The sequence below is a fragment of the Telmatherina bonti genome (genome assembly GCF_933228915.1).
Source record: "Telmatherina bonti genome assembly, chromosome: 8".
Lineage (NCBI taxonomy): Eukaryota > Metazoa > Chordata > Actinopteri > Atheriniformes > Telmatherinidae > Telmatherina > Telmatherina bonti.
In genome coordinates, this window is record NC_136626.1 from 19,062,653 (window position 1) to 19,075,194 (window position 12,542).

The window sequence follows — 12,542 nt, forward strand, 5'->3', positions numbered from 1 at the left end:
AAAGTAATTTTTATTGAAGTGTTTGAATACAGATGAGCAATTAAAAGGACAAATATCTAAACTTAAAGGCAACAGGATTTGTCAACAAAAGTTGAGCCATGAAAAACAAATCTATAAACAATATTAAAATGACAACTGTTGAATGTGCATACATGGTCTATCAACCAGTAAGTAATAAATGAAAGTTGGAAGCAGCCAAAAGAAGTTTACCACAGGCAGTGTGGAACTGGTGTAAGCCCACAACTTTGTGATGCCTCATGGAGAATATTTTCCAAATACCAGTTTGTCTTCATTCTCTTAACAAGCGAATCACTTACAAACTGTGGCACAAAACACAAGAGCACATTGGCTCCTTCAAACATCAGGCTAGATATACGTTGGCATGACAATTTAGCTGTGGCTTTAAATGTTGAACTTGCTAAAAAATTTTTAGAGGTGCTGCATAGTGGTTCAGGTCATACAACATTTACATGTATGAAGATAATCAAAGGTTAAGATGCTACTTAAAGTGATTTATATTTTATACATACAGACAGTACTTATACTGTGATTGTGTCTGAAATCTCCAGACCTCCACTTATTTTATGACCGTAGTACAGTATAACAGTCTACTGTACATATCGGCCCTGAGTTCACCAACTTCATGTCACACTTGTAACTTATAGATTCATAATTGAGTAGAAATGTGTGTATTTGACTTTTTTTTTTTTTTTTTTTTAAACATTACAATGTATTGTAAGCAGTGATAGAAGAACTGAGATGCTGAATCTGTTTTGTGACACGCCCAACAAAAGTCTCTACAGCTGTGAGGTTGGGGAGAGCGCTGCATTGGTGGCAGCAGGTCAGTCAAGCTCGAGGCAGGTCGTGTTCGTAGTCTGGGCCGCTGGAGGATGGCTTCTGCATCTGCACCACCACAGTCTCCACGGTAACCTCCTCCTCGCTGTCGCTGGTGTCTAACTCGTCATCGTCGTACTCTGAGGAGTCTGGGTCTTGCTCAGAGCGTGATGCTCCCGACATGGTGCCGAAGGAGTGAGCGCTGGTTGAGGCCAAGGAGCGCAGCAGGGGAGTGCTCTCAGATACTTCCTCGTTCTCATCAGGGCCGCTGTCCCCCTCTGAATCAGAGTCAGAGTCGCCTTGCGAGGGGACGACCTTCTGCTTGCACACTGGACAGGTCTTTTTAGTCTTTGTCAGCCAGGGGTCCACACACTTGCTGTGGTAGGCTATAAACAAAAGAGCAGTGGCCTTCATCGCCTTCTGATACAAACCCAAAGACTTAGTTTAGCAATAAATCAGCTGTTTATTTGTTAGTTTTTAAACAAAACACTGCTTGCGTCTAGCTTCTTCTGTTGTAACACATCCAACTAATCCAACTGTTTCTTGCTGTTATGCAATTGGCCCTCATCAGCTCAACCTGCATGTGTTCTGCGTGTTCAATTCCTGGTGCAGTAAACTCACCATGAGAACATGGCAGGACTCTGAGTTTGTCTCCTTCCTCATATTCATCCAGGCAGATGGCGCAAACATCATAGTTGTCTCCTAGGTTAAAAATGCAAGACAGTCATCATTTAACACAGTTTTAACACATTTGTAATACAGTACTTAACTGAGTGCTGATAATCCTCAATTCTTATTAGTCAGAAGAGTCACATTGCTGTCTGATAACTGGGAATCTCACTGAGGACTTATTAGTTCTATGAATTCACAATCCAAGTGGACATGGTACATTTATTGCTCAAATCCTGCGATTGCATTTATCTGTTCTTGAGACCAGGTAACGTAATGATGTGTGAGACATTTGTGAAGTGCACTGCCTCACAATTCAGATTTCCTTCAATTCTTTGTCCAAATATGTCCCTGAACCCGTCCATTCAGACCAGTCCTCTGCCTGTAGGCAGAGCACTTTCTAAGCTGCCAGCGTCACTTTTCCTGATGTAACATAGGTGCAAAGTCTCTCTGCGTGCTGAAAGCTCAGGAATTCATCAACGTACTCCCTTTCAAATTCCCCAGCGTTCTTCTTTTTCCTTCCCTTCCTCTTCCCTGTTGAGGCTGAAAGGAGGCGGAGAGAGCAGGGCTGTGGTCGGTCTGTTTATGTAAGCTATAAAGGAGTATGTTTTCCCCTACTGGACTTTCTGTGTTCATGCCGGGATTGCATGTGACCGTATAAGGAAGCAGCGTCACATCAACAACCGCTACCCTCACCCTCCTTCGTTTTCTTTCTGAATGTCAGCAACTACAACTAAAGGCCATAAACTCGGCTCTTCCGTACTTTTAACATTTCCAGCTTTGTTCTTACATCTCCTAAAGATCCAAACTCTTCAAGGGAGACCTCACTACCACTGGAGAGCCTAGATTCAGGGTGAAGAGGAAGGAGCGTCCATGCAGGCACAGATTCAGTATCCAGTTTGGACTCAGGAAATGCTGAACTATGATAAAAACGGAGCTATTTTCAGAGAAGCAGTGTTCGATGCCTTTATGAACTCTTTTGGGAGCTCTGCAAACATCTCTGAGACAACTCATCAGTACTGCTTATCCTTGAAACAGGTTTCATTACGCCAATTTTTTTCTTTAAAAGTAAATACAATTTAATACTTTTCAAAGTGAGCAAATGGAAGCTGAGCCTCAAGACGCACTCAATGAAGCCTGAAAAATTTCACATCCACAGACAGACAGAGTCCACAGCAGCAGAAATGTAATTTACAATCTGATCCAACCATCTGCTGTCATAACAAACTACCCTTATACTTCAGAAAGACTGCTGTGGACACTACTCACTTCTCCTTTTGAGCATCTCCTACCAGGAATTGTCACAGTAATTACATTACTGTGTCTTACACATGTGAGCTGAGATTTAGTTTGATGAGTACATGGCCTACAGGGGAATCAATAGCAGCGCAAGTTCAAATTAGAGCCAAGTATTTTTTAATACCGTCTGCCTCTTTTTTGAGTTTTGTGAGAATATTCAACTATCTCGGCCGACTGAAAATACGTAGCTCATGTTTTGGAAACTTTTCAGATGCTGGGAATCCCCGTTTTGGGACCAGTAGCACATATGAAATAATTGAGAGGCTATGCAGCTACTTTCCTCCTCTACTTTTCATTAATCGTCCAGCCTGCCAACATTCCTGGCTCTCAAAGGAACCACACTGTCCCACTGAACTTTAGATGTGTGAAGCAGCACTACAGCAAGCCAATGAAGAGGAGTGTAGCAGAAAGACTTGAGTCAAAAAAAAAAAGACGACACAGTTCATCACTGCTTGAGCTGACCAGACAAGGCCGACTGGCACTGAGGCCAGAGAGAGCTCCTCTGTCCTGACATCAACATGCTTCACACACAGAGGGCTGACACACTGCAGCTGCTTTGTGTGTGTGTGTGTGTGTGTGTGCATGCTATGCTCCCTGCCTTTGGTTTGGAAGCAGGCAGCAAAGGATGGAGTGAGTCATAATGAATGGGGAAGGAGCATACAAGAGGTTGGGGGTCAGTGGAAGAGTCAAGGCTCAAAAACAATCCCCTTGTGTCTACGGTTAGTTTGAAGTTTGCTGTTGTGTGTGGTCTAAGTTACTGACTCCGGTGTTTGCTAGATGCCAGCGGTCCAAGTAACGGCCAAAACTCAACACTCACACTTCAGGCTTGCGGCCTAAGTAGGCATGAAGCAAGGCTCTGCAATAAAACCAGAGCATAAGTCAAGTTAATGGCAAAGCAGCGCTGCACTCTGACAGCCGTAGCAGCTGCCGTTACATAATCCTGTACATTGACACAGATCTCATGTCGTAGGCTCCTCCTCAGACTGGTATTGTTCACCAATTACATGGGTAGTGTGGTAATCATTAAGGCATTGTGCACTATTCATACAGACTCTCTCTCTGTTTGCCTGCACATCCTTTCAGCCTGTTGCTGCCTATATCCAATCATGCAATGTTGGTGTTACGTTCCACCTCCACCACTCTTTACAAACCAAATCTTCATTGTCTGAAATGTTTACAAGCAAACATACATGTCAACCAGACCATTGAAAGAATTAACTGTACATGCAACACCTGCAGCAGCAGCCAGAAATATGTGAAGAGGATATGAAAAACAAGTGAGAAGGTGGGCAGAAGATGTGCTTAGCAGAAAGGCATCCTGCCAGCACAGCAGCAACTGAGGAGAAAAGGACCCAAAATGATGCTACATTTAAAACCTGCCTTCACACAGAGAAGAGGCAGCAGAAAAATAAACAGGTAAATGACTGATTTCGAACAGGACACTGGATTGTGTGTGTTGGGGTTTATTGACTGCCGCCACTCCAAACATTCAGACCACACAGATTTTAGCTGAAGGTAAATCAGAGTTTAGACACCAGGATTGTGAGGGATGTCAGAATGGTGCATTTACATTGACCTGGTGTGGTCAAGTACTAGCAGGTTCATAGAACACTACACAACAGGTCGGTGATGGGGAAAACACCTTTTTTTTTTTCCTCACCTTATCTGCAAATTAGTCAGATTTATCTTTCAAAACAACTGTAGTTGTCATGAAACCCCTCCCACAATATTTGACCAGAGCCCGGGACACGACTACAAGCCTAAAAAATGACGTCTTTAAAAGGGTTCACACACAACCACTAGTACTAGACAGTTGATTACTGATATCCTTCAGATCGGAATATTTTCTCTACATTATAAAATTGGGATTGTGAAACTGGCTTTAACAGATTATTTCTCTTAAATCAGCATCTACACAACATCAGACAACTCTAGATCCCTTAAACTGTCTGTTTAATGCCCCCAAACTCCAATCTCAGCATTATCTGTTTTAACAGAGGCCAAGACCACCATTAGGCATCCTTCCCACTCTGTGCTGAGCCCGTGCATACTGATGCGCTGATGTTTCTTGTCATAGTTTCCGTATACAGATTTATTTAACCAACAGCAGGCTGAACTAGTCTGTGTGTTAATAAGCAGTAAATCAGAATTGTGCTTTTTGTAGTTGAAGCTAATGCTGCAGAGCCATTTTAATTATTATTTCCAACAAATTTTTGCTTCTTTCCAACATAACAAGCTTCAGTCTATAATAAAAATGTAAGTGTAATACTCAATGTGATTACGCAACGTAAAGCATCTTGGCTTAAATCATTCTGTTGTCCAGGGCACCAGCTGACATCACTTTTAAAATCTTATTTTCCAAGACATAAAAACTGTCTACTTTTACAGACACACTGCATTACATCCCAAGATGCAAGTAGACTCTAATGTTGGTGAACTTCCCCTATAAATGCCAAACAAACTGAACTGGTTAAATTCTGCTATTAAACATATTAACTACAGTAAATGCAACATAACAACACAAACAAGACAACAGGGGCAGCTACTCTGTGTTGCAGGCTGCCTATGCTCCAAATCAGAAAATTGTTTTTTTGCCAAGTTAGCACTGCTCCAGAGTACAGGCTTTAAAAGGTGATTAGGTAGAGATTTGGTGTCCCCTTCCTTTGTCGCCAAACCCTCTGACTCAGCTGACAGCCGTGCAGAGACCACCCCACCGCTCAAGAAGTTTTTTTCCCCTGAAGAGCTGAACTCCTCGTAGAGGCTGCCAGGGTTTTCCTGTAGAGGTGTGTTGTGGAAACCCGGAGTCAGAATGCTCCCAGATGCAGCAATGAGACTGCAAAAAAAAACCCACAGAGCCCAAGGTGACAGACATGGCTATCTGAGCAACACACATCCCTTTCAGCTGATGGGCTGCACATGCATCTGCCACCACCGGGCGGGGAGGAGCAAACAACCCCCTCAATTTGTAGCTTTGCAGGGGGAATACTTATTATGCACCACCTATTCTTTCCAGAGCTCCCTGGTGTTCCCCTGCGCAGCTGACTGTAGTCAGGGGACCCTCTAGTCTGCAAAGTACAGCTGCCGGATAAGATGCAGCTGGCATGAAAACCTCTAAATTCACAGGCAAACTTATTTAACCATAGAACAAAGAGGATTTGCATTTCAAAACATAGCTGTGGCCAGTCTGACCTTTATACTCAGAAGAAGTAGTAAGAGTTGGAATTGTAATCTAAAAAGGCTTCACATGTATTGAGTCAACTGCTCAAATTCACACCAAGTTACAGCATAGAGCTTGCTTAATCACATCTTGTCTTTTCCTGCCTGTTTTCCGTTCTTTCAAACAAGCAGTGCATACTGTACCAAAATATACTTAACTTTCGACCCAGCCGGGCCTCTGGCATGTTCGACACCGCATTCCAAACCATCAGTCATGTGTCCATTCTAAACAGAGACGAGTCCTAATCTGGCACAGTGAGCTTTGTGGAAAAATCAAGTCCATATTAATCCGATTAGCTTCAAGGTGCAGAGCTCTGGTGAGGAATGATTTGCCACAATTCATTGATGGCTGTGGTCATGTGAGAAAAAGCTGAACAGAGGGTATCAACATCAACACAGTTTCTTAAGAGTCAAGAGTCAGGATCCGGTTATATAGATAAAAGAATTTTTTTTCCCTGTAAGAAAAAAATTCAGCCAAAAACTTTCCTACAGTTCTGTTTTCCTTTTTTATTTTGGAAACTGCTTTTTGTATCCCATCACCTCCACATTAAGATTCTGCAGATGTACAAAAGAGCAGCAACACCCGTTAAAGCTATCATGACACAGTAAACACTGGTGCATCACTCAGCAGTCCCTGTGTGGATCGTGCTCCTTCCTGGCTGGAAATCATTAACATTTCTTACTACAAATTGAGACAGAACTGCTTCTTTACCTTTCTTGTACTTGTGGATGGGAAGTTTCTTAAGCTGATCTTTGCGCAGGCGACTCCTTCGAGCTCTGTGTCGATCCTGCACAAACTTTGTGATCTAGTTGCAACAGAGGAAAATAAAACCATTCAAAACCTTTTATATGACAGTAAAATACACACAGAGGAGAAAAATTAACAGCAGTTTTGCCCTAAATTGTGTTAAATCAGAGGAAGCTAAATGTTACAAGTCTAGACTGGATGTCAGATTTCAACCAGTTTCCTCATTAGTTTGTATAATCACAGCGTTATGTCTCAAAATAAACAGACAGACACTTTGGGCATCAAAACACGCTCATCTTTGTGTAAAGTATAGATTTTAAACGTGTAAAATGAAATTTACTCACCATAAAAACAACAATAAGGATGAGGCAGATCCCCACAATGATAAGAAAGGGGATCAGGTAGTATTCCAGTGGCAGGCTGAAGTCTGGGATGAGGACCACGTGTCCCCTGGTCAAACAAGCAGCACATTGTCAGGTGCAGAACACATGGTAAATGCTAATGGTTAATACAGGTTGATATTATGTCAGTGACAGCGAACTACACAGAAACAGCATTATAGCAGTGTTTTAGTTACACCTGCCACATGGAAGATTTAGCCTTTGGTGCTGTTCAGTTTGACAGTCATATCAAGGTTGCTCTATCAATGACACCTCACATACTTCCACATGAACTCCCTCATCTGTCACATTTATAGTAGCTAAATTGGTCCACACCAGAAAAAAAACTCCTCTTATGTCATGACTGGAGTACATTTCCCATACAGCAAAGGCTGTGGGGATACCTCTCGTATTTTTGGGATGGAATGTGAACACATACACCGATAGCTACAACTTTAAAAGTGGAGAAACGAGACATTCCCATGCTGATCTCTGAGCCTACATGAAAGCATTTCATGTGCAAGCTATTACATCAGCGGAAATGACAATTCATCATGAGATACGTCTTCTCTCAGACATATTTCAGTGTGCTGAGACTGTGTCCTAAAATCTCAAATAATATAACTTATAGCTGGACTGCAGAGAATCTGGAGACGGCTCTCATGTGAAAGGAAGAAATATCTGGATAGCCGTGAAAGCAGGAAGGCTGTTTCTATTTATATTGATGAACCCAAACATGAGATTTGAGTTTAGACCTACCCTTTATCAAACATGTAGTCATCTTTCAGAGTGTTGGCAGTCACCTCGCTCACAAACACAGAGGGAATAACTATCTGCTTTACAACATCCACTATAAACAGAGAAACAAGGACACAGATTTAAAAAAAAAGTTGTATGAATAATCATCAAAGCCTGATTCCAATTAGAAATCATGAAACATGACAAAAATAGAGTAAAACATACTACAGCTGTTAATCATGTTATGCTTCTGTTTCTTCAAGAACATTTCCATATTTCATTTGATAGCCCTGTTCTGGCGAGCTGAAGTTTTTGTTCCCCCCAATGTTTAAGTTGTTTAATAATAAATCACAAACAAAAACTGCAACAATAAAAAGCTCTTTACTGCTTTACCATTTTGTTTTTTAAGTTGAAAAACAGAGTACTCAAACAAAGCACTTTGGCTAAAGATCAACAATATATATATTTTCTAATATCTATTATTATTTTATTTATATTCATTTATGATTATATATTTATTTATAGGTTTATTTATTTAGCTAACAGTGTGATCTCTGTTTTAAGTCTGTAAAATCAGTATATTAGATTTCCCATGAATAAGAGCCTAGATAAGACACTAATGACTGTTTATCAGTGAGATGTTTAAAGGCTCAAAGAAAGTTACAAACATTGTCAAATAATAAAAATGATAAAGTAGTGCTTTGGCTTCAGATCACGGAGTTTAGCAGGGCTCTGCATCCTTCTTAAATAGGTTGATACTTGAAATAAATTTCTGATTGTAAAACTGCCTTACTGCTGTTTATAAGAACGAGCAAACAGATGAGATGCTAAATGTTTATTATGTGTTTGTGTATGTGGTGTGAAGGAGGAGGGCGGGGCATTAACTTACAATCATTGGATCCCATGCTGATTAAGTCATCAGAGTCCACATTGTGAACAATCGCTGCCTTGTATCCAGCTTTCTGGGCATTGAGGACCTGAGAAGAGACAAAAACATTTAATGGAAAAATACTTTAATGTTTAAAAATGACTCTATATGCAAGAACAATGGGACTAAACTGATAGCAAATATGAAAAAGAGGGGTTACATATGACTGCCTGACCAAAAATAAAGTCCCCTCTATTTACTCACGTTTTTAGCTCTATCCGCTCAACTGTGAGTCTTCTCCAGCTTTAACGTTAAAGTGCCTCTTGATTCTCCTCTTATATTAACAAATTCTTTATGTGGACTTGAAAACTCAATTCTTCAGAAGACAACAGTTTTTTAAACTTAATTTCATTTTGCCTGAATCTTAACAATAAAAGTTTTTCACATTCAAATACAGGAAACAGAAGTGCTGCAGTGGCCTTGCACATCTTGTTTCAGACCAGCTGTTTATACAAGCTCGCTTATCCACCATAAACACACAACAGACTGAGCTGTAACTAAAACTATAAAACAGGAAGCTTTTAGACAAACTCAAGAAAAGGGGACACAAATAAAGCCACAAGACTGAAATTTAGTGGTGAAAACTGCTAAAAGTTAGAAGCTGTTGTTTCTTTCTCTCTCCCTTTTTTTTTTTTAAACAATTTTTGTACAGTGATTTGGATCTGGGTTTTTTTTTTTTTGTAGTTTTGTAGTTTCCCTTTCTTACAATGAAGACTGGTTGAGACGATCCTCGTGTTTTCATTAAGGTAAAAAGTATAGTCCCCTGCATGTCTGTGTGTTGAATGTGTATAACCTGTTGTGTAAACACGCCACAATGTCCACATGCTCATTAATCACAGATGTGTATCCCCTCCCATCTATTGTGTAACAGATTACAACATGTTGAAAGTGTGCGTTTGCTCTGAATCTCCAGCTATGAATTAATTTCTAGACACATCCAAAAAGATTTTGCACCTCAACAAGTGCAACGAGACAGCAATTCCCACCTGATATGAATAAAATGTTCAACTGTGTGGATTTTTTTAAATAAAGAATGAATTTAATTTATAGTAGCATCAACAAGAAATCTCCAAAAGCAAAGAAGAAACTCCACCCATTTAAAGTATACATATGGTGCACACACAAAGATCTAATTGGGTTTTATGGACCAAGAAGATTCCAGGTATATTAATTGCTTTGGGAAACATAACCTGCATTTCAAAGCTAATTGAAGTTCTCATCCTTGTCCATCTGAAAGGCTGTTTTTTACGCTCTGATATTGTATGGACATCCTATGGAAGTGCCAGTATCCTGTAGGCCAATCACTCACAGTGGATGTAGTGGAGGAAAAAGGATGTGAAAACGTAATCATGGACATAAATCATATATGTTTTTACACATAGATAGAGATGGGAATATCCTCTTGTGAAAATTTATGAAAAAGGTGGTGAAGGCTGTGATCTGGTTTTTCCACTGTACTGTTGAATAATCAACTGTTGCCATGGTAGCCAGTGAGATGCCAGTGTTCAATGTTTCCCATTTCTTTAATGACATAAAATGTCACAAAATTCCAACACAGCCAACAAAACTAATGGCATTCCATGCTTAGGCATAAACATGAAGCATTATCAATACCTTGAAGACAAAATCGCTTAAGATTTGTGTGCTACAGCTGTAACCTTAAAGCCTGACGCTGTCATGGTGAAGCTTTGAACGTTAACATTCTCTACGCTGTAAATTCTTCACACTAAAGTGGTATTTGAGACAGTCCCACAACCTAAGTATTCAAAAATTTAAAGCAGAGTTGACAAAACTGAAGTGCTTTCAAGTTATTCACATTTAGTTTCTTCAGACTGATCTTAAAATAGATTTAGTTCATATTCTATTTTCTCCTCAATCCACATAAAGCACACAGATTTTTTTGCATCCACACACAAGAGTTTTATGACAAGTAGCCAATTGCATTTATAAACTCACTGAGACAGTTTAGTGTGCTTGGTTAAAGTTGCATGTCTTTTCAGGAAAGATGCCACAAGCGTGGGATACTTTCTTTTTCAAGCACCAGCAGGTTGGATATGCAACATCAGTGTGTCATTGGGACACACCAGAACCTTTCAATTTCCCTAAATACAGCATGGAGACTGGATACTGGGGCCAAATACTTTTGGCTTCTTGTGTTCTGAAGTGCCTCAGCATAAACTGCGTGGGCGTGTACCTTTCAGTGTGATTGTTCATGTGGGGCCAGGTGATCACACAGGCATGATGTGTGTCTGAACACAGTTCTCTTGCACAGATCTCAATTCGCAATTGAGGCCGATTCCTTTGACCTCAAGTCTTGTTTTCATTCTGACAAATAACACCCTATGTGAAGCTTTTTCAGACCATTTTATGCTTTCTAGATGGTGTCCAGTAAATTTTAAATTATTTAAAGTGTCTGAAACCTGAGTAATTTGGGTATTTTGTTGGGGTGAGGGGTAAAACACATCAAAATGTGGATAATTAGATATGGCCTAATATGCTCGGAGGAAATGCTGTGAATCATCAGTCAGAGCATGTACCACCTTCCTGTTGTAAATTAACACCCGCAACCAGCCGGTGTAAGTGAAAATGATGTGAGCCTTTGCAGACTGCGCCATGTAGAGAACAAAGAGCTCGATAAAGAAAATCTGTTTAGCTGGAGTCACACTAAAATCAGAGTGTTGTCTGCTCTTATACATAAGAAAAACCTCTCGCACACTAACCTGGTAAATGAGTTGGTGTGAGTGTCAGCCCGGCAGCTCGACCAGGCCTTTTGATACATGCATTGTACTCTGCTGTGATGCAAGGAAATCCATTTGGACTTGGGAGGGTGAACATTGCGTGTGCATATTGTAGCCTGCATGGATGCTAACATCGAACAGTTGTCTTTTGTCCGCTCCTTGTCATTGTGATTTTATGCAGAAGCATACGTAAAGCGGTGTGTATGGTGGCCGCAGCATTGTGATCCCATGTGTTTGCCTGTGAGGGTGCATTGTGAGCATGTATCAATGGCTACTGTGTGCATCTAGAGGCTGACTGACTGGATAAGACACACACAGAATATACTCTGTCTGGGTGTGTGTCCATGAATGATTTGAGGGGGGAAAAATCTGAGAAATGAATGAATGTTTTGTTTACAAAATAGACTGAATCTGAAGGAAGAAACATGAACAGTTACTTTTAGACATTTTTTATGGTATAAACTTTTGATATATTACTTTGTTCCATTTACGTTTGGGATACACACCATGTGTGACCAGCTCACAATAATACAAGTAACTTCAGTCAGCTTGTTTCATTCTCATTATCTTTTAGCAATATAAAAGCTCAGTTCTTCGCAATAATAATTTTTTTTTACTTTATTCTTCCTGGTTGGGAAATTAGCCTTTGTGATTTATCCACCTCCTAAAGCTGTGAAATAAATGCAACTTACCATGTGGTGCTCGAATTCATTTTGACAAATTTGAAAAAGTTTGAAGACGCTTGTTTCAGTACCTCGAATAATGTCGCCTATCTGCCCTGAAGGCCTACAGAGGAAAGCCTGTTACATACTCCACGAGAAGCGAGAATTTTTTTTCTTGTTCTCGAGGCTCCGAGAAGAAAATGACGTCACTTTGTTCTCGCGGACGTATTTGAGGACAGTTCTTGACACACCGGGCTGGCAGAACTTTTTTCTTGCGGGGCTGCGAGAAGTATCGTGTGATTGGTCGAACATGTGAGGTGGGCGTCGTTA

At 40.5% G+C, this 12,542-nt stretch overlaps 1 protein-coding gene across 1 annotated transcript in view; it reads right to left on the reverse strand.

Moving 5' to 3' along the window:
- Positions 1 to 23: 23 nt before the first annotated feature.
- Positions 24 to 12,542, reverse strand: part of rnf13 (ring finger protein 13) — a 38,260-nt gene continuing 25,741 nt past the window's right edge. Inside the window, exons 5-10 of the mRNA XM_079245487.1 lie at positions 8,774 to 8,861; positions 7,906 to 7,996; positions 7,111 to 7,216; positions 6,731 to 6,824; positions 1,456 to 1,536; positions 24 to 1,220 (exon numbers count right to left, since the gene is read on the reverse strand). Of these exons, the coding sequence (XP_079101613.1) occupies positions 847 to 1,220; positions 1,456 to 1,536; positions 6,731 to 6,824; positions 7,111 to 7,216; positions 7,906 to 7,996; positions 8,774 to 8,861 (834 nt within the window). The 3' untranslated portion in view covers positions 24 to 846. The remainder of the gene's footprint in view (positions 1,221 to 1,455; positions 1,537 to 6,730; positions 6,825 to 7,110; positions 7,217 to 7,905; positions 7,997 to 8,773; positions 8,862 to 12,542) is intronic.